Source organism: Neovison vison, chromosome 2 (assembly GCF_020171115.1).
Source record: "Neovison vison isolate M4711 chromosome 2, ASM_NN_V1, whole genome shotgun sequence".
NCBI classification, from domain to species: domain Eukaryota; kingdom Metazoa; phylum Chordata; class Mammalia; order Carnivora; family Mustelidae; genus Neogale; species Neogale vison.
This window is the reverse complement of record NC_058092.1, coordinates 94,702,841-94,727,643: the sequence shown is the minus strand read 5'-3', so window position 1 is coordinate 94,727,643 and position 24,803 is coordinate 94,702,841. Positions and strand designations below refer to the sequence as shown.

The 24,803-nt window shown below is 49.5% G+C and overlaps 1 protein-coding gene and 1 long non-coding RNA gene across 2 annotated transcripts in view; one reads left to right on the top strand and one right to left on the bottom strand.

Annotated features, from left to right (window-relative positions):
• Nucleotides 1-271: 271 nt before the first annotated feature.
• On the bottom strand, nucleotides 272-17,680 carry STRIP1 (striatin interacting protein 1). The gene is made up of 21 exons (XM_044238870.1): nucleotides 17,497-17,680; nucleotides 14,911-14,980; nucleotides 14,035-14,109; nucleotides 13,478-13,612; nucleotides 13,259-13,379; nucleotides 12,915-12,983; nucleotides 11,838-11,944; nucleotides 11,598-11,725; nucleotides 10,368-10,550; nucleotides 9,784-10,001; nucleotides 8,573-8,638; nucleotides 8,385-8,448; nucleotides 7,257-7,328; nucleotides 6,689-6,763; nucleotides 6,401-6,498; nucleotides 5,057-5,183; nucleotides 4,744-4,844; nucleotides 3,743-3,809; nucleotides 3,101-3,205; nucleotides 2,319-2,523; nucleotides 272-1,244 (listed from the first exon to the last, which is right to left on the bottom strand). Exons 1-21 carry the CDS (start codon nucleotides 17,674-17,676, stop codon nucleotides 997-999), a joined length of 2,514 nt encoding a protein of 837 aa, XP_044094805.1. The 5' UTR covers nucleotides 17,677-17,680; the 3' UTR covers nucleotides 272-996.
• A 566-nt stretch (nucleotides 17,681-18,246) lies between these two features.
• Nucleotides 18,247-24,803, top strand: part of LOC122900304 — a 32,019-nt gene continuing 25,462 nt past the window's right edge. The window contains exons 1-2 of the long non-coding RNA XR_006383212.1: nucleotides 18,247-18,469; nucleotides 19,246-19,325. This is a non-coding gene — a long non-coding RNA (uncharacterized LOC122900304). The remainder of the gene's footprint in view (nucleotides 18,470-19,245; nucleotides 19,326-24,803) is intronic.

Here is a 24,803-nt window from a genome sequence, read left to right as displayed (position 1 = left end):
GCTTCTACTGCGATCACATCAAACCCAGGCACACAGGACTACGGGTCACCCCAGCAGCCCGGAGCCCTGGAGTTGGGCTGAAGCGATTCCAGATTGACGTGGGGAAAAACACTCTGGGTAAGTGTCAACTCCCCCATTTCTCCCTCTCAGGTGGGAAAGGCAGGTAGCCTGGCAGGGAACAAGTGGGTGACCCATCAATGCTGGCAGGAAAAGCTACTTTCTAGATGGGAGGAGATAGGGGCCATACTTCCTGCAGACACCGCAATGGGGATTGGTTTCGCTTCTTTTTAATGTAAACAGAATACACAAACACGTTAAAAACCCCACAGGACACGAGAGAATACACAGAGATATATATATATAGGTATTTACAGACCCTCGCAAACCCAGAGGAGAAGTGGCATCTCTGGCGAAGCTCAGCTTCCCTTCCTACCCCCTAACCCCGTCCCAAATCAAAGCATTGAGGCAGATGCAGGAGCCTCTCCAACGCTTCTGGACGAAACTTAGCAGAAGGCTGGAATGACATCAGAAACCCCCAAAGCAAAACCAAGATTCCAACTTTCTGGCCCTGGCCCATACCCTAAGCCCTCCTCCTTGGTAGGCTGACATGCCAAGAATCTGTGCATCTTGGGAAGAGTCAGCGTGACCCCTGCGATTCAGATGCAATGGCTTCCCAGCCCACTCCAGCTTTTCCCAGCCTTGGGCTGAATGAGAAATGAGCTGCAACCAACCATGTCCAAGAGAAGAGGGTAGGGAGGAGTGAAGGAAGAGGGGATCCCAAGCTGAGAGCAGACTGCACTCAGAGCAGGACGCTGGGAATCAATGAGGGGCCAAATGTGGCCTCCCCCACCAGCCCAGCGCGGCCTAGGGAGGGCACTGTGGGGCCATGCTGCCACCTGGAGGAAGGTGGGAGCACTGCACCCACGGACTGGGACAGCCCCTGGGGCACCTCCAAGGTCACTCCGCCTTTCCTTGTCAGTCCCCTGCCCAGGAGCCTCACTGCAGCAGCTCCTCCCAAGAAATGGGCTTGGAGAAGACCTCCCTTTCTAACCAGAGGTCATAGTTCATCTGGAAGTCCTCAGGGAGGTCCACCCGCTGGCCCAGGACACTCTGTAGGCAGTTGTCCACAGGCAGGAAGTCCGGGTTGCTATGGGCCCGGTCGTACCGCCGGGCGTTGAAGCGTTCGATATTGGCACGGAGGGCACATTCCTCTGCCTGGAAGTCCCAAGGCCGGGCATCAAGATCTGGGACAAAGCAGGAAGACATGTTTAGGAGCCAAGCCCTTGTGGCAGCTCTCCCGGGTTCACTGAAGCTCGGGGCCAGGCTGACTCTGGCTTGCAATGCTGTCAGCCCAGAGCAGAAGACTTCCAATCCCCATCCTCAGGAAGACTGACAGGACTTTTTACTTGGATACAAAAGAAAACCAGGTAAAAAGAGAGAGACCATATCTATAAAGAGGCCATGTTGCAGCTAGTGGGGACCCAGCTAGGGAGGGCCACGGAATGATACACTTCTCTGGAAGTCACATTCTCTCTGGATCTCTGGGATGGATGGCAGGAAGCTCATTGTCTCAGTTCCCTGGCCAGGGCCCCAGGGGCCACTCTGGCTCCGCACAAATTCACAGGGCACTGGGGCGCTGATGTGGTCACCTGGCCATGGGTCTGTGGGCTAGAAACCGAATAGGGTGGCAGCATGCTCAGGAAAGCCCAGGAAGAGCCCACTCCACTCCGAGGTGGCCGCCCAAACAGGAAGCACACATGTGGATACCCGACAGCTACAGGTATGAGGGAGGTACCCTGCTGGGAGCAAGGAACATAGGGGACAATGAGGCTAATGGGCCAAGATCCCTGTGTGGGACAGAGGCTGAGCTGAAGAGAAGCTGGATCAGGTTACGCAGAGACACCGGGCCAGCCTCACAAGCCTTGCTTAAGAGTTCAGAAGCTAATGAAGGATTTTACTTAGGGAGTTAGTGCCACAGGACCTGCTTTTTAAAAAGATCACAGGGGCTCAGTTTGAGGCACTGATAGAGGGGAAGAAAAGGAGGGCAAGGAAACCATCTGGGTCTGTGAGAATTTCAGTGGTCAGAACCGAGGCAGTGGTCGTGGGGAGAGAAAAGATGGGTAAGCGTCTTGTGACAGTTTCTGGAAAAGGAACTCCTTCAGGGGGACAGAGGAATGGGGGGTGATCACATGTGCCAATCCCAGGCAGTTTCTCAACATCTTTCCTGGAGCTCCCAGCGGGATGGTACAGAGGCAGGACCTGGACTCTGCGGGTCCCTCAGAGGGAAAGGCGATCTCCAGCTTCGCACCAGAGCTTACCGTTGCCATACGCCCAGTCGTCGTTCAGCCGATGCCGCACCTTCTGGTAGATGGCAGACATGGTCTTCATGTTGCTCTTCCGCCACTGCCGCCCCAGGTACTTGGTCTGCACCTTGAGCAGCTTGAGCACATACAGCTGCATCATGGCTTGCTTCACCTTGAGGGCGCGCTTCAGGATGGGGGCCGACTTGAACACCACCAGCATCTGGGAAGGGCCATGGAGGGCCGGGTTGCGGGCAGAGATTAACACCTGCGCCATGCCCTCCACTCACTGCTTCTGGGGTTACAGGCAGGGGAACTGACCATCTCCGTCTCCCCAGACTAAGGGGTTTCCCGGGACACTCCCACCACTTAAATCACGGGTCATCGCGAAATCTGAGGCAAGCCGTGAACCCTCTCACTGCCAACGTTCCTACGTGCACATATGTAAAATTTCCAAGGACTCACAGACATCCCCACCCCAAAGGCATCCTGACTCAGGGTTAAGGGAGACTCCCAGAATTGTGGTTGTGGTACCACTGGAGATTAAGAGGACATAGAAAAATCCCTTCTCTATGTGTCCACCGGCATCAGGGCACAACTGAGCCTCTTCTAGCTTCCAGTTCAACTCAGCAAGGAACCAGGAATGAGCCCTTTAAATGCAAGGACATGGCTACAGGCGGTGAGAAGGATGTAGGGGCAGCAGCGAGCCCGCCCTGGGGACACCCTGGGAGGGGACAGCACGGGGTGTGGCCCTCTGCCTAGACTTCCAAGTTGTGTGCCTGCTGACTATACTAGCTCACCATGGTCCTCGAGTGCTTCCACTTTGTCAGCTTGTTCAAGATCCGAAGCAGATTGATACAGGAAAAGAGGTTCCTCCAGCAAAACTGGTTATTGTCACCTGCCTCCTGCAGGGAGAATCCGAGAACAGTTATAACCCTCACAGCTGCAGGGGCTCAGCAGTGGCCAAGGCCCGCATGCCTCTCTCAGAACTGCCGGGTCTTCCTCTCCTCAGCCCTGGAGGACTGCTATCCCAGAGCTTGGCAGGGGTATGGAAGCTCCCTAGAAATTTTCTGCAGGACACATGGAGCATGTGGATTTTGGAGACTGTGCCCTTAGCCCCCACACCTGGGGCACTGGCACCCACCTCAGAGCTGTACCCCACAGAGATCCAGCGTGGGAGAGGGACGCAGCCAGGCCAGGGGAGCTCGGGGTCCACCGCCCCTGAAGACCATGCCCCTGACCAACTATTCCCTACATCCACATCTTTCCCTTCGGCAAGCTCCCTCCTCTGGCCCTTCTATGCCCTCTCGGTGCTTTAAAAGCCAGCACTCAACAGTGACCTCACACTTGTGCACACCTCCATCCCCGTGTCGGGGGAGGCAGGCCCTCCATCAGCACCCCTCACGCCAAAGGAACAGCTGGGGAAGAGCACAGCCACTCACCAGACTCTCGGCGGTCAGCTCCGGCAGCTCGTGCACCACGCAGTGGGGGTAATCCAGGACAGAGATGCTGCAGAGAGCCAGGGCCCCCATCCTGAGCAAAGGCTAGGGGCTGGTGAAGCAGCTACAACAGGGCTGGCTTCTGGCCTTCCTCCCTCACTTGGGAGTGGAAGTAGGACTCTGCCTTATCTACACCCCTTGGTTCCCCCAGTTATAGGAAGATGAAATCCCTACTATCAGAGAGCTTGTAGGGCCCCTCTATGGCCAGAGACAAGCCTGCCATCTTGTAAGGTCCAGAGTCCCTGCTTTCCTCAAAGCAATGAGCCTGGGGCCTGAGGAGGGGGAAGATTTCTCAAGGTAATCAATGTATGCCAAACCCCTCGTGGAGACAGTGTCCAGATGAGAGCTCACCCTGCGGCAAATTGTCAAATCTGCTGGCCCCAGGCAAGGGGTGGCAGGGGTAAGAGCAGACAGGGCCTCACGGTGCACATGGCAGAGCCCCTGAGAGATCAGGAAGCCCAGTCAGTCTCCTCAAAAAAGCACCGAACAGGGGCACCTGGATGGGTCAGTGGGTTGAAGCCTCTGCCTTTGGCTTAGGTCGTGATCCCAGGGTCCTGGGATTGAGTCTTTATCAGGCTCTCTGCTCAGCGGGGAACCTGCTTTCCTTCCTCTCTCTGCGCCTACTTGTGATCTCTTTCAAATAAATAAATAAAATCTTTAAAAAAAGAAAAAAAAAGCACCAAACACTGAGGACAGCACTGGAGCCCAGGATGAGAACCTTCCTACCCAGCACAGACTGAGCCACCTGTCACTAGAGTAGCTTAGACTCAGACTGGACACACTGGCATTCTCCACAGCAGGAACCATGTCTCACTCATCTTTGTGTCCGGGGGGCCTGGAGGAGTGCTGGCTTGTCAGGCTTGAGCAGACTCAGGAGGCGAGGCCAGCAGGGAGCCCTGCCATCTGGCCATACCCACCCCTTCCTGCTCCCTCATCCTTATCACCTGTTCTTGGCGGTGATGTAGGACATGATGTTTTGATTGAAGAACTTCAGGATCAAAGGGATGCAGTTGGCAAACACCAGGTGCTGGGCCATGTATTCAAACTGAAACCAACAGAAAAAACTAAGCATGCCCTTTAGGACCTCACCCTCCTTCCTTCCATGATAAAAGGCCTTGGTCGGAGAATTGTGTCTAAAAACATTCATGCAGAGCTCAAGGGGGTTTGAAGGTCAAGGCCTGGGTTCTTCAGGGCTGGAAGAGCAGCACTGTCTGAGGCCCTGGCCCAGTGAATAAGGCAGGCAGGCCCTGGAAGTACCTGGTAGACGTGGTTCAACTTAAAATGTTTGAGCAGCAACAGCAGGACAGCGGAAATGGCCTTAACAATGACCTCCTTGTGGCGGTTCACATCCACACCCAGCTTCATGCTCTGCAACACCGTGGTGCTGGAAACACAGTTCCCCGGTGAGCCACCAGAGTGTACAGCACTGCCTTTCCTGGTGCTCACAGGAGACACGGGATTCCTGAGCCTTCCCTGGGCAGAGGCCTCCGCACCCCATTCCCCCCCCACCCCCCCCACCCTCACCCCAGACACCTGAGAGATCAGTCCCCAGGCTCCTCCCACCCACCTTGCAGACAGTCCAGCTCAGCACAATTTATTTCCTGTGAGGCCACAAACACATTCTTAGCCTGTTTCCCTGATTTCCTCGCAAAATGAACTTCTCCTTTTCAAGTTCTTCCTAAGTTTTTGCTACCATATGAACTTAGGTGCCTCAAAGTGTATTCTGTGGAACACTAGTACATTGAGACATTTCACACTATGGAGAAAAAAGGGCTTTGGCGTCAGATAAATTGAAAAAGCACTGAGTTCAATCAGTTTCTTCATTCAGGGCTTCTCACTGTAAAAGGAGGTTTAGTATTTGACTCGGGAACCTTTCTTCCAAGGATCATCACGATGGCCTTGTGTTCTGGGACACTCCCTTTGGTATTAGCCAATCCCTGCCTCCTCCCTCACAGGGCCATCACTCAAGGGGCCCAAACCCCAGAGAGCTGGGAGGTACTGGCAGGCTGGCAGGAGGTCAGATCAAGGCCCAGGTCCTTCTCAAAGCATAAAATGATCTCGGTTTGTACTCTCGTATCAAAGCGATGAGGTCAGTGCCCCAGAGAAAAAGAACCCCTAAGGATTTCACCAGCGCCCTGAGATAACCGATAAATACTTTGTTTGCCAAATCACCGGTGAATAGGAAAGAACCCGCACCCCACTCAGGTTCGGCTGTTGGCTGGTAAAGTGTCCAGAAGCTAAACCTACATGTCCTGGCTGTCCTGATCACACCACTTTCGAGGGAGGGTTTCAGGAAATGTCAAACACAGCCTGATTCACTTTATAGGGAAGGAAAGGACGTTTCCCCACTTCACTCAGTGGCAGAGTCCACATCAGAATCCAGGCCCACCACACTAAACCACTTCCCCAACCAGTAGAACTAAATATTTAATCTGATATAGTTTCTTTCTTCTGAGCCAGGAATACCCTAAACTTAACCTACAGAGAAACTGAGCCAAAGAGAGAAACAACCTAGCAAGACTGGGGCTGAGAGGAAAACACTCCCCTTTCTCCTCTACCCGGGGGTCCCCGACCCACGCCATTCACAGGAACACCACTCACGGCATCTCCTCAGGCAGGACATCTGCTAAGATGTTGATTGAGTCCGTTTTGGCCTTTGAGGTGGGGGCCGCAGCCAGCAGGATCTTCAGCAGTGCGATCTGGGGAGAGGCAGACCTGAGCCCTGAGAGGCGGTCCTTCTGGAGGAGCGCAGGTGGGCGGCAAAAGGGGCTGAAGGACACTGGCAGGGTGCACTCTCAAGGCCAGTGTAGTGGGCAGGGACACCAAAGGGGCCCCAGATAGAGAGCCCTCCTGAGCAGGAGGTAAGAGCCTAAGAGCAGGAGCACTCACCATGTACTGAGGCAGGCTGGGAAGCAAGCCTTGGTACAGGGTTTCTGCAGGTACTTGCTCTACTTCCTCTTCTCCCTTTTAACACAACAGGTACAAATAGAGATCCCCCCGTCCCGACTGGTCTCCTGAGCCAGCTCGCTAGACAGCTAGAGGAGCATATGTAAGTAGCAATGTAAATAATGACATTGATCATGATAGCAAACCTTGAATAATACAACATGTGAGGCACTTTACCTGTACTAACTCATTTAATCCTTTCTGCAACTCTTGTGAAGAAGGTACTATTACTATTCCCATTCTACGGGCAAGCAAACCAAAGCATAGTAAGATCCAGTAACTTGCCTGAGTGGCCACCTACTGAGTGGTGGAGCGGGAGTCAGAGGCAGGTGACAGACTCAGAGTCGGTGCTCTTGACCCCCACACTAGACACATGCCACCCCTGCAGCGGGAGTAAGACTGGGAGCTTTGAGGGCAGGGCCTGGGGCAGCTTTGCGGTCTGGGCCCAGCACTGTTCCTAGTGCCTAGGAACAGCTGGGGGTCCGGTGGCCAGAGAAAGCCTCAGACTCACCCCTGAGAGGGGAGAGCGAAGGTACTCCTCCTCCATCTGGGCCTGGACCTCTGCAATCGATGTGTACTTGTGCTGGAGAGAGAGAGAGCAGAGAAACACCTCTCATTCTCTGGCCGAAGCCCCACACCCTGGCAAAGATCCTACTCAATTTTCTTCAAACACAATCTTCTCAAAGAGGGCTAAGTCACCACAAAGATCCCTAACTCAAAACCTGAAATATTTTTCTAAGTGGGCACGTTTTCTTAAACCCAGCCTAAAACCCACATGACAGATTAGAAAACAACAAAGGAGAAAGGGGCTTTCAGATAACTATAGAGCCAAAAGAAAACTATCAGAGGGGGAGTCAAGGATTCAGAAAAACCAAGCAGCACAGGACCTACTTAGCCCACTTATACTATAAATCTCAAAAATACACTTCAAAAAACGACATCAACATTTCCACTCCTGATATGTTGTCAGGGGAGACACCTCTTCCCCACTCTTGATGCTTCCTCCCACATGGAGAGTGTCAAAAACCCCTATTCTCCCAACCCGTTCCACATACTCCCTCCTCCTTTTGCCAACTGGTGAGTATTAGGGGAGGTATAGGACTTTGAGCCCAGCCAACTACTCTTTTCTCTTTAGAAAAAAGAAAAGCCTATATTCACTTCTGTTCCTCAATCAGGCTTATTAGGAGGGTTCCAGCACCACCTGGCCCTGGGTAGTGAGTCTGCCTAATTCTGGAAGTAAAACATAGAGTGCATATCACTGCTCTGTTCTCATGCCTCACTGTCCAGTCGCTCTATTGGCAATAAAGCTGGTGTTTCAACTGCCATCTCTCTACTCCTCTATCTCAACTGTTTAGAACTTGGACTCAGAAAAGGGAGGGCAATTTATTGGGCCCTTTAAAACGCCAACTATCAAGGAATATCTCTCATAAACTCCCAGTCAAGCCCCCAACAAAAACTCAGCTAAAATAAGTAAAACTAAAAAGAGCTGTATTAAAGGGCATTGCCACAGCCCACCCATGCCTCCACTCCAGGTTCCTTCAGGCAAACAACACTCTTCAAAAGGTTTCTCCCAAGGGACTGCTCTCACTTTACTCCCTTGGGACCAAAGTAGGTCAAAAGCTCATTCAAAGCCACCTACCTGTTTCAGAGTCTTGATGCTTTCGTGGATTGGCCTGGGCAGCCCCACCACTGTGTTTGTATCACTGGAGAATAAAGAAAACCTGTGTTAAGCCTAGACAGCAATTTGCCTCGATCCCTAAACACCAAAAGCCAGGAGAAAGAACTCCCATTACCTCTTTCTTCAAAAGGAAGTCAGATCACACTCACCTGCCTAGAGTGTAACCTATAAACTTGCTGCGGCTGGACTCGAGGAACATCTCAATGTCCTTCTCTCTGCCAAAGACAAAGACAAGGTTTTTACAAAATGTTATCTCAAGGTGTCATGGTCAATAGAACATAGAATGCACAAAAATTGTGAAGCCAGGAAAAATGGTATCCCACCATTATTTTTCTTTTTAGGGGGAAGAAAAAAAGAAAAGAAAGAAAACGAACAAATCAACTAAAATCTTCAGACTATTTTAAAGTCCTTTATAATGTTGTTGGATCTATAACCTGAAAATATTATGTGTAACTAGTTTACCGGTAAAATTAAGGTGCTACATCAAACTGAAAAGGCCACTTTATTCAGCTAGTGAGTCTGTCAAAAGAGTTTCTCAAATATCTAAAGTTATTACAACCATTAGATCTATCAAATACAGCTATTTTCCTATGCGTCCTGGGTCCATCTTAAACAACTGCCACGTCTTGCATTTCCTGACGACTAGCTCTACATTGCTATCAGATATCACTGAAAACTGGAGTTTCAGATCAAGAAACTGACTTCTGTATCCTTTCACATGTCCACCAATTTCATAAGTTGGTGGCTTTTTAAAAAAGACTTTATTTCTCCATTAGAGAGTGAGTGAGCGAGAGCACAGGCAGGGGAGGGGCAAAGGGAGAGGGGGAAGCAGACTCCCCGCTGAACAAGAAAGCCCGATGCCTGGGCTCAATCCCAGGACTCCAGAAGCAGGACCTGAGCCAGAGAGATGCTTAACTAACTGAGCCACCCAGGCGCCCCTAGCTGGCACCTTTTCAAACAGATACCATTTCTACACACCCAGGCACCTTCCCACCTATTGATTCATTCACACATATCTCAAACACCTTAATTATGATTCTAAAAACTCTTCCTTATTCTTTAATTTTTCTGTTAAAAACACATACAACCCCAGGGTAAGTGGAGATGGGTTCAGTTACCTATCCTGATTCTCCCCTTCATTAGTACGGCTAGCCAAAAGCTAACTCACATTACTGATTTAAGAGCCATACACAGGTTTCTCTGAGCAAGGCCAGCGCCCTGAGACCTCTGCGCCAACACAGAGTACTTTAAGGAGCTTCATCCCGGAGCCAGTCAGCCTGGCCCTGTAGAGGACCTCCTGCTGGGGCTGGGAGGCCTCTGGTTTTAGAAGCCACGAGTGTGCCAGACATCTGAGCCTCACCTGACCTTGGGAGCCCACGGAAGCCCCTTTGGGCAGGTGAGCCTGTCAGTCTGAGGCTGCTGTAACGGGGGAGGCATCACTTCATCCCGCTCAAGGGGGAATGTCTCCCCCTCCAGACTGTTGTCATCATCATTCTCCTCTTCCTCTTCCCGAGAGTCATCAGCCTTGTAGGGATCCCGCTCGTTGAAGGCATCCAAGTTGTCCTGTTTTATCAGTGCCTGAAAAGAGAGGGAAGGGGAATCAGACAAGCGCCAACCGAGCAACTGTAAGGGCAAGAAGGCTAGAGAGGCTATAACAAAGAAAAGTGGCAGGTGGAGCCAAGCGCAGGGGAAAAACCTGAGAGGAAGGCCAGGCTGGGCCCGAAAGGCTTTTCTTGCCCCAGTGTCTCAAAAGTGCCATGCTGTGAGTACCCACGGTCAACCAGACCCTGGGTTAGAGACACAGTGTCCCCGGCCCAGAGGCCTTCATTTGGACTAGCTGGTCAGAGAGGATTTCCAACAAGCCCGCTTACCCAGGGAGCATGCTGCCATGTGCTCTGCACCTTGGGACCCTTGGGACTCACAGGGGACATCCGTCACCCTCACCTTGTGCTCCCGACGGCCCCGCTTCTGCTGCTGCTCAATCAGGTCTGAGGCAGACGCTGGCGGAGACGCAGCCCTCATGTTGCGGATCACCTTGATGCTGTCCTCAGGCAGCGGGGGGAGACCCAGGACCATGCGCTTCTCAGCCTTCATGCTCTGGAGCTCCTCAAAGCCACCCAGGGTGCACTGTATCACGGACAAGGGCAGGGCCAAGCTCAACACCTCCACGAGTGGGTCCCCAAGCCCTGCGTGACACCACAACCTGCACCAATCTCTGAACAAGGGACTAAACCCATTCACACGAGGATCTAGCAACACCAACGTGGGAGTAGAGCAGTCAGACCAAGGGAAGGAGACATGCAGGCTGACTGAGCTAGTGGCCATGCTTTGCTCCATATGATACACTCATCATATCAGGAGGGCAGACTGAAGAGCCTATGCCTTCAGGTTCCTAGAAGAGACTGTGAGAGTCAAATGCTTCAAAGGCTATACATGCCAGTCTTTCAAAATGGTGATACACTGTTACATACTCCCCAACAAAAAAACCCAGGCTCCCTCTCATCATGCCCCTAGAAGACAGACCCCAGTGGTATTCAGCTTTCGTCTCTGGCTTCAGTGAGGCTTTGACCTCTGACCAAAATAAAATGTGCACACCGTTCTAAAGAGGCCCTAACCTCCCTGAGCCCGGCTCTGCAGAGCTGGTCTGCTCTGGAAGGAGGAGGTGAGCCCCAGGGGTAAGGAGGAACCCCATCTGCAGCTCCACTGGGTGCAGAAGGGCACTGGGCAGGTTGCTGGCCATTCCTCCCCCAGCCAGAAACAAGTTCTACCCAACCCCCTGAGGAAGAGAGCACTAGCACAAGGCTTGCTCTTGCTTCCCTCAAGGGACCTCTGACCGAGGGGACCCAATTACACCAGCTCTAGTTCTGTCTCCAATCACTTCATACACTCTAGGTTCGGAAGCAGCCTGTCTGGGGAGAAGGTGTTTTATGACTAGAGGAGCAGCTTGTAGGTGTCAGGGAGCCAACAATCTGTTCTGACCAAAGGGCCAAGTCCTCTTCAGCTACAGTGAGACAAAAGTGCTGTTTTGTTTTAAACCTAAGTTTTATAGTTTAGTTATTTATCAATTTATATAGAGTTTATCACATAATTCAATGTTTAAAAGGATATATAGTGAAAAGTCTGTCTCCTGGCCTGACCCCTACCAGCTGAGTTCCCCTTCAAGGAGGTACTCACCAATACTGTTTTCCAGAGCAGCAAGAGAACTTTCTTCATGGGGAAGTGAGGGGCATGGCCGCTGCAAAATTTGGTCACCATCCCAAACAGCATGATGGCAAATGGTTCATTGTTGTACAGGGGGGAACCTAGAGGCAACACAGAGGGATCAGGACCACCAGCAGAACAGGACCCTCCCAAAGGCCAGCAGCCTCGGCTCCCAGGCAGGGCCTCAACACCCCAGGGTTTCCAGGGCCCTACCCAGCTCAGCCCTGAAGGTCTGTCGCATGGTCCTCCACTCAGCCTTATCACCCTCACACTCCTGATGAACAGTCTCCACAATCAGGTACATGATGTTAAGCAGGACCCTGGGAACAAGAGCCAGCTCATAATGTTGCACAATTGTAAAGCAAGGGAGCGTCCTGGCTTCTCCTGGTCCAGCTAATGTGAGGAAAGCATGTGCACAAAGGCTAGTTGGTGGCGGAGGGCTGTGACACAGAGCAAACTTAGAGTCCCACAGAATGCCCCTTGGGGTGGCCTTTCTTGTCCTCTGCTGTTAAGGGCATAACAGATCTTACTCTGCTTTGCATGCCAGCATCGAGCTAGGTGTTCATCCAAGCAGGCACTTCATCAATGGTTGCTGACTGGATGAATATGAACAAGAATGGCCCAAAGCATTTCTGGCCCTAAGCTCCCCTGAGCAAGAAGAGCTCAGAGTTGGGAGCGAGCTGTGGAAGTAGATGCCAGGTCAGACAAAGCAGCACAGGGTCAAAGCAAAAACAAGACCACGCAAGTGCTACCGTGCTGGAGTGGAAACTGGGAGCCAGGGGTAGTACCCAGGGACGGGACCACAGTGGGGAACACCATGAACACCCAGTCTGAAAACTACCAAGCTCACAGAGACAGATGCTAGGCCTCACAAAATGGGAAGGTGACCCCATTGTTCAGCAGCTGCTATTACTGCCTGTGGGCAGGACATCGTGAGGGAGATGGGGGTCAAGCTGCGCACCAGAGGGTGGAGCCCAAGGAGCCACACGGCGTGCATTCCACCAAGCACAAAGCATCACACCAGCAAGTTGTCAGCAGCAGTGTGGGCAGGAGGCCACATGTCACTTGGGCTCTAGTAAGTGGCCTTACCCTAGATTTCCTGCTGGAGCAGTTCTCAGCCGAGTCCCACCAAGGGAGAGCCCCCGCCCCCAACCCGCATGGCCGACTCAGGACACATGGAGATGGGCGAGCACAGAAGGATCACACCCATAGCAAGGGCTCCCAAAGACATCCTCCCGTTCCCGGCTCTGATCTCATTCTTAGGGAGCCCAAGCCAGCTGCTTGCCTCACCTCAGGTCTGTGCTGTCTGCCAGGGAGATGGCTGGCTTCCTCACTGCGCTGCTGCAGGCCGCACTGTTGCTGCAGGAGACATCTGGGAGTCAGGCCCTCCCCCAGGAAGGAAGACAAGGAGTTGCCCGGACAAGGGCCGCCCAGTGGGGGAATGAAATGCTACGATAAGTGCTTCGACTGCAGAAGAGCCCACGGTTCAACCCGACTAGTCAGAACAGAGCCTGGGACCACCCCGTCAGCCCCACTTGGCCCATTCCCCCTTCTCAAAACCACTGAGCTCTGTCATCCCTGTCCCCTCAGCCCCTGCCTCCCCTTCCCTACTCCAGCTCCTCAGAAGAACTCACTCTATCTCCATGTTCAGAAGCTCCACCAATGCATTGAACGTGCCCACCTCCAGGAGCAGAAAGATGTTGTAGCGCATCCAGGACTGCACCTCTGCCTCCGAGCTGCACTCTCCAAACGTGCCTGCAAACACAGGCACAGCTCGCAGGGGCCCTCCCAGGATCGCACTGGACGGCATCACTGAAAGCTGTTGCAGGGTGCCTGGGGGGCCCGCTCAGTACCTTGGGCAACATAGAGAATTGCTCGAGCCACCTTGAGTCTTTTCTCCCTGGCAGTGACTTCCAGGCCATCCAGGAGCCTCATGGCATGGGTACGGTGCTGGTTGGTATCCAGCTCGGTCCATTTCTTATCTGTTACTGTGGGGCAAGAGACCAGGCGCACTTGAGCCCAGAAAAATCCTCACGATGGAATGAACCTATGTTAACTCACCACATTCAAGACTGTCACAAAGCCAGAACACTCAGAGAGAGAAGTTAACTCTCTAGGTAAGGCAGAAGATCATGTACTGCTCTACAAATTTCCAGACTAAAACACTGCTGTTTTTTGATGCAATTTTAATCACATAAAGATTTCCCCCCAGTACTCACACTCTGCAAAGCCACCACCAGAACACCAGCAAGCCCACCCTAAAGGTCACATGGGGCCTGGCACAATCATGGTTTGGCAGGTTTCTTGGGCCAGTCCAGGATGACTCAAGTCACTCAGATGACTAAGAGAAGCTCTGCAGCTCTCAGGACTCTGGGTCAAAGAAACCAAGAAGTGTGGAGAATCATCTCACCATGGATCCGGAAGTCCTCCTCAAAGCATTTTCGATTCATCAGGAATTCTGGCCCTTCTGTGTAGCTGTACAGCTCTATCAAGAACAAAGTCTCATCAGCTCCATGTCCACATGCCACAGCAGGTCTTGTCCATAGCAGAGACTATAAGGCATTTGCCTCTAGGCTCCACTCTCTCCCTGAGTCACAGTGACTCTTGGACTATCCAGTTACTAAGGGGGTCTTAGTGCTCTGACGTGCACAGTGGAAAGAATGCAGATTCCCCTTGCAGCACACAATCAGAATGCTGGTTACACAAAAGTCCAGGCATTTCCAGTCTGGTGCACTTCAATCCCACCATGCCACACAAGGCGGACTGCCGTCATGGACATGTGCCTCTCAAATGGCTATGATCTCCTAACTAGGACCTGTACTATGGAGGCCTGAGAAGCAGCTCAGGCTAGCCTAATGTTACATGTGAGTAGCAGTGGCGGCAACACATGTGCACAGATGCAGGCACACCTGTTGGCAGACCTCATGCACATCTACTGCTCCAGGAGAAACCACTGTCAGGCAGATAGTGTATGGCCCAGGAGCACCACTGTCTGCGACTAGGCCACAGCCAGCTTAGCGGACCACAGCAGAGAGGCTTCACCAAAGCAAAGGAAAAACCAAAGTTATGAGATACACATAGCTGGAACCCCATAATTAACATGTATGTGTATATATATATGTGTGTGTGTGTGTATATATGCAAGTTTATACAACTGATATATACGTATATATATCACTAGGTAACCAAAGGAAAAAATGAACTCCAAAATGACATTCATTCTTAATTTTATTAAAGATCAATACAGAAAAAAAAATCCTAAATAATAAGAAGGTCTGTGCTTTACCCGAGAGCTCTGCAGCCCACTTGTCTGTGTCAGCATATTCAAACTCGAGATCTGGTGACTCGGAATAGCCCTGAGGAGGAGAGGAGACAGTAATGCAAAAGACCACAGTGAGTGCTTTCTGAAGGAGGAAATAATATGCGTCTAGAGACACTGCTGTGTTACAAGACACCACTGCCTCCAATTTGCTGGGGTTTTATCACATTTTGTCTCCGGGGCTAGCTCAGGTTTCCCTATTGGGCCCTTGCAGAGCACCTTCCACTTTCCCTTAAGAGCACAACTTCTAATTATATGCCAGCATGTGTATTTGTTTTGTGTCTGTCTCTCCACAATATGCAAGTTCCATTCCTTGAGAAGGAGAACTTTGTCCACTCTGTTCACCAGCGACTTCACAATGCCCAGCATACTACCTTGCCTGAATGAATGAATGAATGAAGTTTTTTTAAAAGATTTTATTTATTTATTTGACAGAAATCACAAGTAGGCAGAGAGGTGGGCAGAAAGGGTAGGGGGGGCAGACTCCCTGCTGGGCAGAGAGCCAGAAGCAGGGCTCGATCCCAGGACTCTGGGATCATGACCGGAGCCTAAGGTAGAGGCTTAACCCACTGAGCCACCCAGGTGCCCTGAATGAAGAGTTTATAGTCAAATAAAATCTTGTGAGATAAATGAACACAGAACTTCTAAGTGTTCTGTGCAGTGAATGACCCCTTCCATACAATGCTAAGATTCCGGAAGCCTCGCTTCTTTCTGGCTAGTAGTAGGCCATCAACAGCTCAGGACAAAATGAGTATTGATACCCTCAGTTTTCCTGCCCTTTTCTCAAATTTCAGTGAGAACTGACAGACAGAGAAGGCGCAGTCTAACAATGGTTTCCCTCCCACACACACAGGAGAGAATGTGACAGAGAATCTTTTCACTGGTGGGGATAGGTGATCACTGAGAACACACCTTGTGCTGGGAAGAGAGAAGAGGTGACAAAGTAAAGTCTTCAGGCCTAATTATAAGCTACTTAGGAAGACAAAGACCACCTACAGAATGACATAACAAACCCAGACACTGAAAAACATGAAGAACTCTACTCTGTCAGAGGCAACAGACTGCACACTTTCACAAGTTCCTGAGCTTCAGTTCATTTATGGAATGGGGATGACAAAAATCTATCTTGAAGGTTTTTAAGGACTAATCAAAATTATGTAGCACACAGTGGGCTCTCATCAAGTGATGTCCTCCCTGTCCTCCAGGCATTGCTCAGGCTACCAGGCTACTGATTCCAGCTTTGCCCCAAGAGAGAGAGCAGCACAGACATCTCTAAGAAAATAAATTGAAACAGATCTCTCAGCTTAAGTGTTCACTGACTGGCCTTCCACGTGTTGAGTCTATATGGAAATTAAAGTATAGAAGGAGAAATTCAAATGCATCAAAGGTTATTTATTTGATCTTTCAAGACAACCTAGAAAAATTTTAAACCGTAACTCCTCTCCTGATAAGGGTGGGCTCACCCCCACCACTTTCATAATCCTCCCACCCCACCAGGCAAAGACTCCTAAAAACTCAGCTTCACTGCTTTTTCAAATAATTCCCATCAAGCTCAGTGCACCTCTCTTTTGGACTTGCCAAATTTTGACACGCTTTGCCAGAGATTTGTACTTGACAACAAAATAAAAAAGCTTGAGAGGAACTGATTTCACTTATCTTCAGCCTTTGGTATGACTGGTATACTGCGTCTGGACAAGGAGGAATTCCCTCTCAGTATTAAGAGCTTTACTGCTGATCAGCCTCTGAGTTCTCTCGTAAAGACGACCTCACAGTAAATACTCTGGGAACGTACTGATTAAGAAGCCCTAAAATGCTGCGACGTGCGTGTCTTCATTCATGAAATCTACATTGGGAGGGAGTGGGAGGAATTCTTTAACTCGGGGTGAGGTGACTAGTCAGCTTCAGACTAAGGTGTCTCCGGAACCGGAGGAACAGCCCTCTAGCAAGAAAGGGAATGCTGAGCCCTAATGCCTGTTTACAATGTATATTTGTGATCGTTAACACTTCAGCATCTGGCGCACTAGGCACTGTGAAACTATGGCCTGGACCTGTAAATAGCTAAGGTCAGACCGAACTGGGAATGTTACCTCCGCCTACTCTCAAATCTCCGGACGAGTAGTACTATTAGTGATAATTAACTCCGTCCGGCTTCCAGCTCCCTTCCATGCCCACACACACCGCCCACCCCTGGAGCGCACTCACTCCAGTAGACCACTGATTCCTCACCCCCGAACTGGGACCGGGTGCGGCTTCCCCAGGGGCTGGGGCCTGGAGGCCGCACCCTTAGCCCCGGCCCCAGAAAAGCACACGAGGAGTCGCTGGCTCCGGGAGGTTCTGGCTAACGACGGAGCTCGGGGATGGGACCCCGGCTTAACGCCCCCGGCCCCACGGGTGCCAACCTTGCTTCCTGTTCCTTTCACTGTAGAATGACAACTCTCCCACCGGGCTCTCTCCAACCCTCCGGAAGCCCAGCTGGAACCCGAAAGCGGCCCCGGGCCCGGGTCCCCCGCCGTCACCCGCCCGGTGCTACACTCGCCCCCCGAAGCTCCTTACCTCCGAGTCTTTGCGCTGGTTGCGGTTGAACTCTCGGGCTTTCCCCCCGGGCAGGAGGCCCCCGCCGGCCCGCGGGGCTCCGGGTGGAGGCTGCGCGGTTGCCGGTGGCGGAGGTGGTGGCGGCTGAGGCTGTTTGTTGTTCATGATCAGCGGGCCGGGACCGCCGGCTGCCGGCTCCATCTTGGCTGCTCCACACCCCCAGCTCAATTCACGGACTGTAGCCGTGATGCAACTCTCGCGTGATTTCGTCCAGGAACCTTCGCTGGGGTCGCCATATTAGGTGTGGCGGTAAGTACTGGAAGCCATCTTGGCTGCCCATGACCTCGCGAGATTGCTTCTGCCGGGACTCTACCTTTCTCTGTCTTTTTAGTTTTCACCCCTTTTCCGTACTTGTTTAGGTGCAGTTTGGATCTGTGAGTACTCCCATAGCTCCTTAGGTCAGTTTAGTTGCCCCCACCTTGCTTTAATATGGCTTTGCACTTGTGAGTGTTCTAGCTCTGTTCAAAGCTTAGGGGATATAACAGTTAACACAATGGAAACGATCCCAGCCTTCACGGAGTTTATGCTCACATGGGGGCGTTACGCTAAACAAATGGATAAATCAGTAAAACAGAGTTGTGACAAGCATGCATTCATCATTCATTCAACAAACAATAAATGTGTCTGTGCTTCCAGGCAGTGCGAATGAATGAGGAACAAATCAAGTTCCTGCGCTAATGGTACCTAACATAATACCGAGTGGGAGAGAGACGCGATGAGCGATAAGCTACTAGAAAGCTAAGTGTTGAGAAGAAACAAAAGGAAGTGTAAGGGATTAGGAAGTGGCAGTGGTGATGGGACACCTGGCTATGTTAGGTCGGATGCCCAGGGAGGTGAGCCTGAAAGTACGATTTTAAATGAGTTCTGAAGAAGTGAGAATCCTGCAAACTGCCAATGAGCAGCTTAAGCAAAGGGACCTGAAGTTGGTTGGCAGGTGAGTGAGCCAGGGAAAGAACAGGAAGAGGTTAGGGCTAGATCATCCCCCAGACAAATAAATTTAGAGCCGTGAAGGGCATGAAAAAAAAATTGGAATTTTATTCTTAGTGAAAAAGAAAACCATCAGAGGGTGTTAACCCAGGGAGCTGACATGGTCTGATGTTTACAAGACCAATGTGACTGCGTTTTGGAGAAGGGATTGGAGAATTGAGAGTGGAAGAGGGTAGGCAGGTTAGGACACTTCATGTGACAATGACGATGCTTGCACGAGGATGGAGTTAAGATATTTCTATACCATGTAGGTAGATTCAACAGGATTTAGTGAAAGGCTGGAATCCTCCTGGCAGAATAGAGTGGAGTAGATTTTGGCTGGAGAAACTAGATGAGTGATTGTATTGCTTATTAAAATAGGAGGGGCGCCTGGGTGGCTCAGTGGATTGGGCCGCTGCCTTCCGCTCGGGTCATGATCCCAGGGTCCTGGGATCAAGCCCCGAGTCGGGCTCTCTGCTCTGTGGGGAACCTGCTTCCTCCTCTCTCTCTGCCTGCCTCTCGCCAACTTCTGATCTCTGTCCGTCAAATAAATAAATAAAATAAATCTTTAAAAAAATAAATAAAATTAAATAGGGAAGTCTGGGAGAAAGAAAAACAGGTTTAGGAAGATCAAGATTTCTGTTTTGAGATGCCCATTAAACTTCTTAGAGGTAATGTTTGATAATTACCTGTTACTATACTTTGAAGTCCTTAAAGACATTTCCTCCATCTTTGTCTCTCCAGAGCTCCATCTTGGCTACTCCAGCTCAATTCTCAGAAAGTCCCAATGAGGCAACTTCGGCGAAATTTCCATCACCCAACCAGTAAGTGCTTTCAAAGTCTTTGTTGTAAACTAATGAACAAATCTAAAGCCACTATGTTGCTACTTACTTCTACTGATGATCCTGTCCTTTGCCCATTTCTTCTCAAATCCAGTAGTCTACTTTGTAAATTAGCATTTCATCCAAGCTGGGCGAGGCCAAGGTGATAGGAAAAACTAAGGAATTTTCAAGAAAAGGACTAATGCAGCAAGTCTTCTTGGATAAAACCAGCAGGTCCCACAAAACCCAAAACATAACACCTCTCTAGTTTTGCTTACCAGTTTGGCCAAGTTCTAAGACTGACCTACCACAGCTCTTATCACCTGGGGGAGTGGGGGTGGGGGCAAAATAGAGCTTTAAGTATCCTGTACTGTTTCAACTCCATTCAGGATAGGGAGGATTTAAGGTTTTAGTTCAGTAATTCCACTTCTAGTAATAGATCCTAAAGAAACAAAGACTTAGACAAAGATATATGTATGATGATGCCAGTGGTATTTTCAATTGTGTAAAGTTGGAACCAACCTAATTTGAGGAATAGCCAACAAGAAAATGACTAACTAAAAATGAGGGCATGGATAAAATTGAATATACAGAAGCCAGGAATATTTGTGTTTAATATTAAAAAGAACTTTTAATGACACTTTGGGGAATGGTTAAGACTTCCTTCTTTCCTCATCTGTAAAATGGTGATAATCCCATCTGTCCTATGAGGCTATAGATCAAATGAACTCATTTATGTGAAATCATTCTGAAAACTATGAAGCGTTTTGTTTTGTTTTGTTTTTATAAAGCGTTTTTTAAAAAAGAATTTTGGGGCACCTGGGTGGCTCGGTTGGTTAAGCGTCTGCCTTCGGTTGAGGTCGTGAGCTCAGGGTCCTGGGACTGAACCCCATGTCAGGTTCCCTTCTCAGTGGAGAGTCTGCTGCTCCCTCTCCCTCCGCCCCCCTCGCCCTTCGCCCTGCCCATACTCACTCTGTCTCTGCCTTTGTTTTTCTCTCAAATAAAATCTTTAAAAGAAAAAGAATATTATGGCCAAGAGGTGAAGCCTAAGGTGAGAAGGCACTTCTTTCACCACAAGTAGTTTTGGTTCCAGAGACTGGAGGAAGGCGAATTGCATATTCAAGCTGTTACAGCATTGCGGGGGAGTGGGGGGGTTGCCAAGAACATGGTGGTGGTCCTGGGTGGGCTCCGTAGTAGGAAGTCAGCACAAACTATGTGCCTTCATGGTGTTATCTACCAGGCAAGATGCTTCACATCCATACACACCTAACTGCATGCCGGGAGGCACTTTCCATCTTAGCCTTGATCAGGTTATTACCAGTCCCTGAAATGCTCAATATTAAAGTTGTGACTTGTAGAGCATCTGTGGGCCAGGTCTAAACCTCTAGTTGTAGTGCTGTGTGGCATTTTCTCCACTAATGGCCATGAGAAGAAGAAAAAGTGGATAATGTGACAGTTAGTTAGTTAGTTAGTTAGTTAATAGAGCAAATAACATTAATCCTGTCTTCCAAAGGAATCAAGCAGCTTAACTCTGTCCTAGCCTTCTTACCTACTTGATGGCTTAGTCAAGAGAGGACCCAAACATACATCTGATGGCTGATTTGACATCTCACTCAGATGTCTAACAGGCATTTCAAACTTAGCACGTTACAGACAGAACTCTGAATTCTCCCTCCCTTTTTGCAAACTGGCTCTTCTCTTGTTTTTCCTTCTCTGGATAGATGATGTTCCCAACCCCGTCCACTTTTCACAAGCCAAGACCTAGGACACACCCTTAACTCCTCCCTGCTTCACCTTGTACCTGTACCTACCAGTGGCTCTCCCACCCAAAGTGTCCCCACGCTCCCATTTCATGAACATCACTACTATAGTCTGCCTTCCTTCCCTCCCTGCTGTTTGCCTGACTCTACCAGCAAGCCAGGCTGGGCTTTTATTATTATTTTAAAAATATTTTATTTATTTATTTGATAGAGAACATGACTGGAGAGGAGGGGCAGAGGGAGAGGAAGAAGCTGACTCCCCGCTGAGCAGGCAGCCTGACTCGGGCCTCGATCCCAAGACCCCAGGATCATGACCTGAGCCGAGGCAGACGCACACCCAATCAACTGAGCCACCCAGGTGCTCCCAGGCTGGGCTTTTAGAACCCCAAAGCAACTTGTATAACTGACTTGCTCCCAAGCTCCCATGGCTTCCCACTTCCCTTAGATTTATTTTTTTTTATTATTTTTATTTTTTTAAAGATTTTATTTATTTATTTGACAGAGAGAGAGAGATCACAAGCAGGCAGAGAGGAAGGTGGGGGTGGTGGGGGAAGCAGGCTCCCTGCTGAGAAGAGAGCCTGATGCGGGGCTCAATCCCAGGACCCTGCAATTATGTCTTGAGCCGGAGGCAGAGGCCTAACCCACTGAGTCATCCAGGTGCCCCCCACCTCCCTTAGATTTAAATCCTCTTTTTTTTTTTTTTTAAATCCTAACTCTTTACCCTAACATCCAAGGCTCACGTGGGCCCCCAGAGGGCCCTGCCTGTTTCTCTGACCTCATCTCCTGCCGCTCTCCTCCTCTGGCCCTCATGCCCCTTGCCTCTTGCCCTCCGCCCCAGGCTCTATCTCTCTAGCAGGTCAAGTTTGCTGCTACTTCAAGACCTTGGCACTAGCTGGTTTGTTGAAGTGATGGGAGCAGGGAGCTTGGAGTCTTCTTTCTATAGATAACAGTAATAATAATAACAGCAACTATGTATATATCCTTAGTTTATGCCAGGCACCGTGCCAAGGACCTAAACTCATTTAATCCTCACACCAACGCCTCTGGGCTGTTGTTTGCTGGGATAAACCGGGATAAAGAGAGGTGAAGTATTTGCTAAAGGTCACATCCTATCTGAGACCAGCTTCCCCGAAAGCAAGCTCTGAGGCAGAGATCTGCATCTGGCAGGTGTGTTGGAGACTGACCCTGGTAAAAACCCCCTTAGGCAGGTGAGAGCACCAGGACTGGGGGAGGGAGAAGTTGAACTGTGACGCGGTTGCCATAGCGATCTCGGTGGACCCTTCAAGGCCCTGGAGAGCGGAGTTGTCCCGCATTGGAGGCCAAGGAGTCAGACCTTTCTATTCCTGCATGGATGAATCCTCAGCTGCCAGACTGCATGGGCGAGGGGTGTATTTTTAAGCTAAGGGAGCTCTCTTGACTGGAGAAGGACTTCTGGAAACTGCAACTGCTAAGCATCCAACACTTCGGGCACCAGAATTATGAAAGCCCCATCCCCGAAAGGAGAGTTTGAGCAGCGGGTCACCGTCCCCAGGACACACCATACCTTAGTTTCTAGTTCTGCATAACAAGCCAGCCTCACATTTAAGGATCAAAATAACAAATAGTTATTATCTCATCGTTTCTGTGGGTCAGCAATCCGGGGGTGGCTTTGCTGAGTGCCTCTAGCTCAGGATGTTAAAGCATAAATTGTTCTAGCACCTGTTAACGTGGTAAGGAAGACTTCAGTCCAGACTCTTGTAATAGGCATCAGGACTATCCCTAGGTGAGAAAGCTTGGGCTTAACTCCAAATCCAGCAAAGACTGCTGGGAATTTGTAGCCAACAAGTGGGATGAAAAAAAAGATATTACTAAGAGGAGGCACCAAGGGTGAGGAGATTCTTGCTAAACTTACTTAGTAGAATTCTTATTATACTTGGGCTATGCAGGCCCGGCAAGGACAGGGAGCCAAGGTCAAGGCCTCACCAAGGAAAGGGCTCAGAGGAGGCTGACTGCAGTTTGTACAAGCAGAGCGTCTTTGTCAAGGTCTCTCATGAGGTTATGGTCAAAGCTGTTGGCCAGGGCGGTGGTCTTACCTGACAGCTTGACCTGAAGAAGGAGAAGGATTCTAGGAAGAAGGCAGAGTAAGAAGCACCAGGAAATCTGTCTCCCCATTTAGTGGACAATTGTACTGTCAGAATGTGTCTGCCTTAACTGTTTTGGAACTCTGAAGTTTGCTGAAGGCTCTGCAGGGAAGACCTGGAGAGTAAATTACCTTCACTTTGATCAATTTCAGCTGTTAGACACCATAGCAATTACCCATCCCACAAAGACTTGTAACTGTACCTTTAGTTTTCTGCGTGAGACTGATACGTTTAAAGAAAAAGACTGTTAGTGTGAAAACTAGTATTACTGTATCTTCGGTTTGTGACTCCACACTTTGTTTTCTATATAATTTAGGAGAATAGTGAATTTAAAAGAATTATTCATTTGTTTTGGGGCACACAATGTATAAAGATGATATTTTGTAACATCAGCAATCAAAAGGGGTAAGGACAGAGCTATAAAGGAGCAGAGTTTTTGTATGTTATAAAGGTATAAATTCAAACGAGAGCATTATAAATTTAGAATCTTAAATGTAATCCCATGGGAACCACAAAGAAAATAGCTGTATAATATACACAAAAGGAAATGGGAAAGGAATTTAAACAACTCACTACAAAAAATAAACTAAACACAAAAGAAGACAGTAATGCAGGAAATGAGAGACAAAAATTTCAGGACATATGGAATACAAATAGCACTATGCCAGGAGTAAGTCCCTCTTGATAAGTAATTAAGTGTAATAAATTTAACTTGCCATTCAAAAGACAAAGATTGGCAAAATGGGCAAACACATGCTATCTGGAAGACTCACTTGAGATCCAAAGGCACTATCAAGTGGAAAGGGGAGGATCGAAAAAGATATTCCAAGCAATAGTCGCCAGGAGAGAGCAGAGGTGGCCATATTAATATCATTTGATTTTATTTATTTACTCATTCATTTATTCACTTATTTATAAAGATTTATTTATTTACTTGAGAGAGTGTGCACAAGTGTGAGCATGAGGGCAGGGGCAGAGGGAGAGGAAAAGAGCATCTTAAGCAGACTCCATGCTGAATGCAGAGCCCGACACAGGACTCCGTCTCACCACCCTGCAATCACGACCTGAGCTGAAACCGAGAGTCAGTAGCTTAACTGACTAAGCCATTCAGGCACCCCAAAGGAGGGTTTATGTAATAAGAATAGGCTCAAAACAGCACAAAGCTCTAATAATTATAAACATGTATGGCATCTAATGAAGACCGTCGAAATATATGAAGCAAACACCGATAGAATTGAAGGGAGAAATGGATAGTTATACAATAACAGTTGGAGACTTCAATACCGCACTCATGATAATGGATAGAACCAGACAGAAGGTAAGCAAGGAAAGAGAGGACTTAAAACAATAAACCAACTAGAGCTAACAGACACACAGAGCACTATCCAACAGCCAAAGCGCACACATTAGTAAGCCCACAGCAGAGATAGGAAAAAGCCACACAAATGGTTGTTCCCCATTGTATGTGTGACAGAGAAAGAGAATACCCTTCTTTATCTTACCATTAGATCTGATACAAAGCCATCTTTGCTTGGAAGAATATTCACGCACAGCTATCCCCTCTGTCCACAGATTTGCCTGAAAGCAAGCTGTAAGAGCTA

Excerpts from the sequence above, each read along its gene's own strand:
- STRIP1 (XM_044238870.1), bottom strand. The coding sequence starts at position 17,676 with ATGGAGCCGGCAGCCGGCGGTCCCGGCCCGCTGATCATGAACAACAAA. Across the intron at positions 14,110-14,910 it reads GTGGGCTGCAGAGCTCTCGG|AGCTGTACAGCTACACAGAA; the intron begins GTAAAGCACAGA and ends TGTTCTTGATAG. Across the intron at positions 12,984-13,258 it reads CTTCTGAACATGGAGATAGA|CAACAGTGCGGCCTGCAGCA; the intron begins GTGAGTTCTTCT and ends TGTCTCCTGCAG.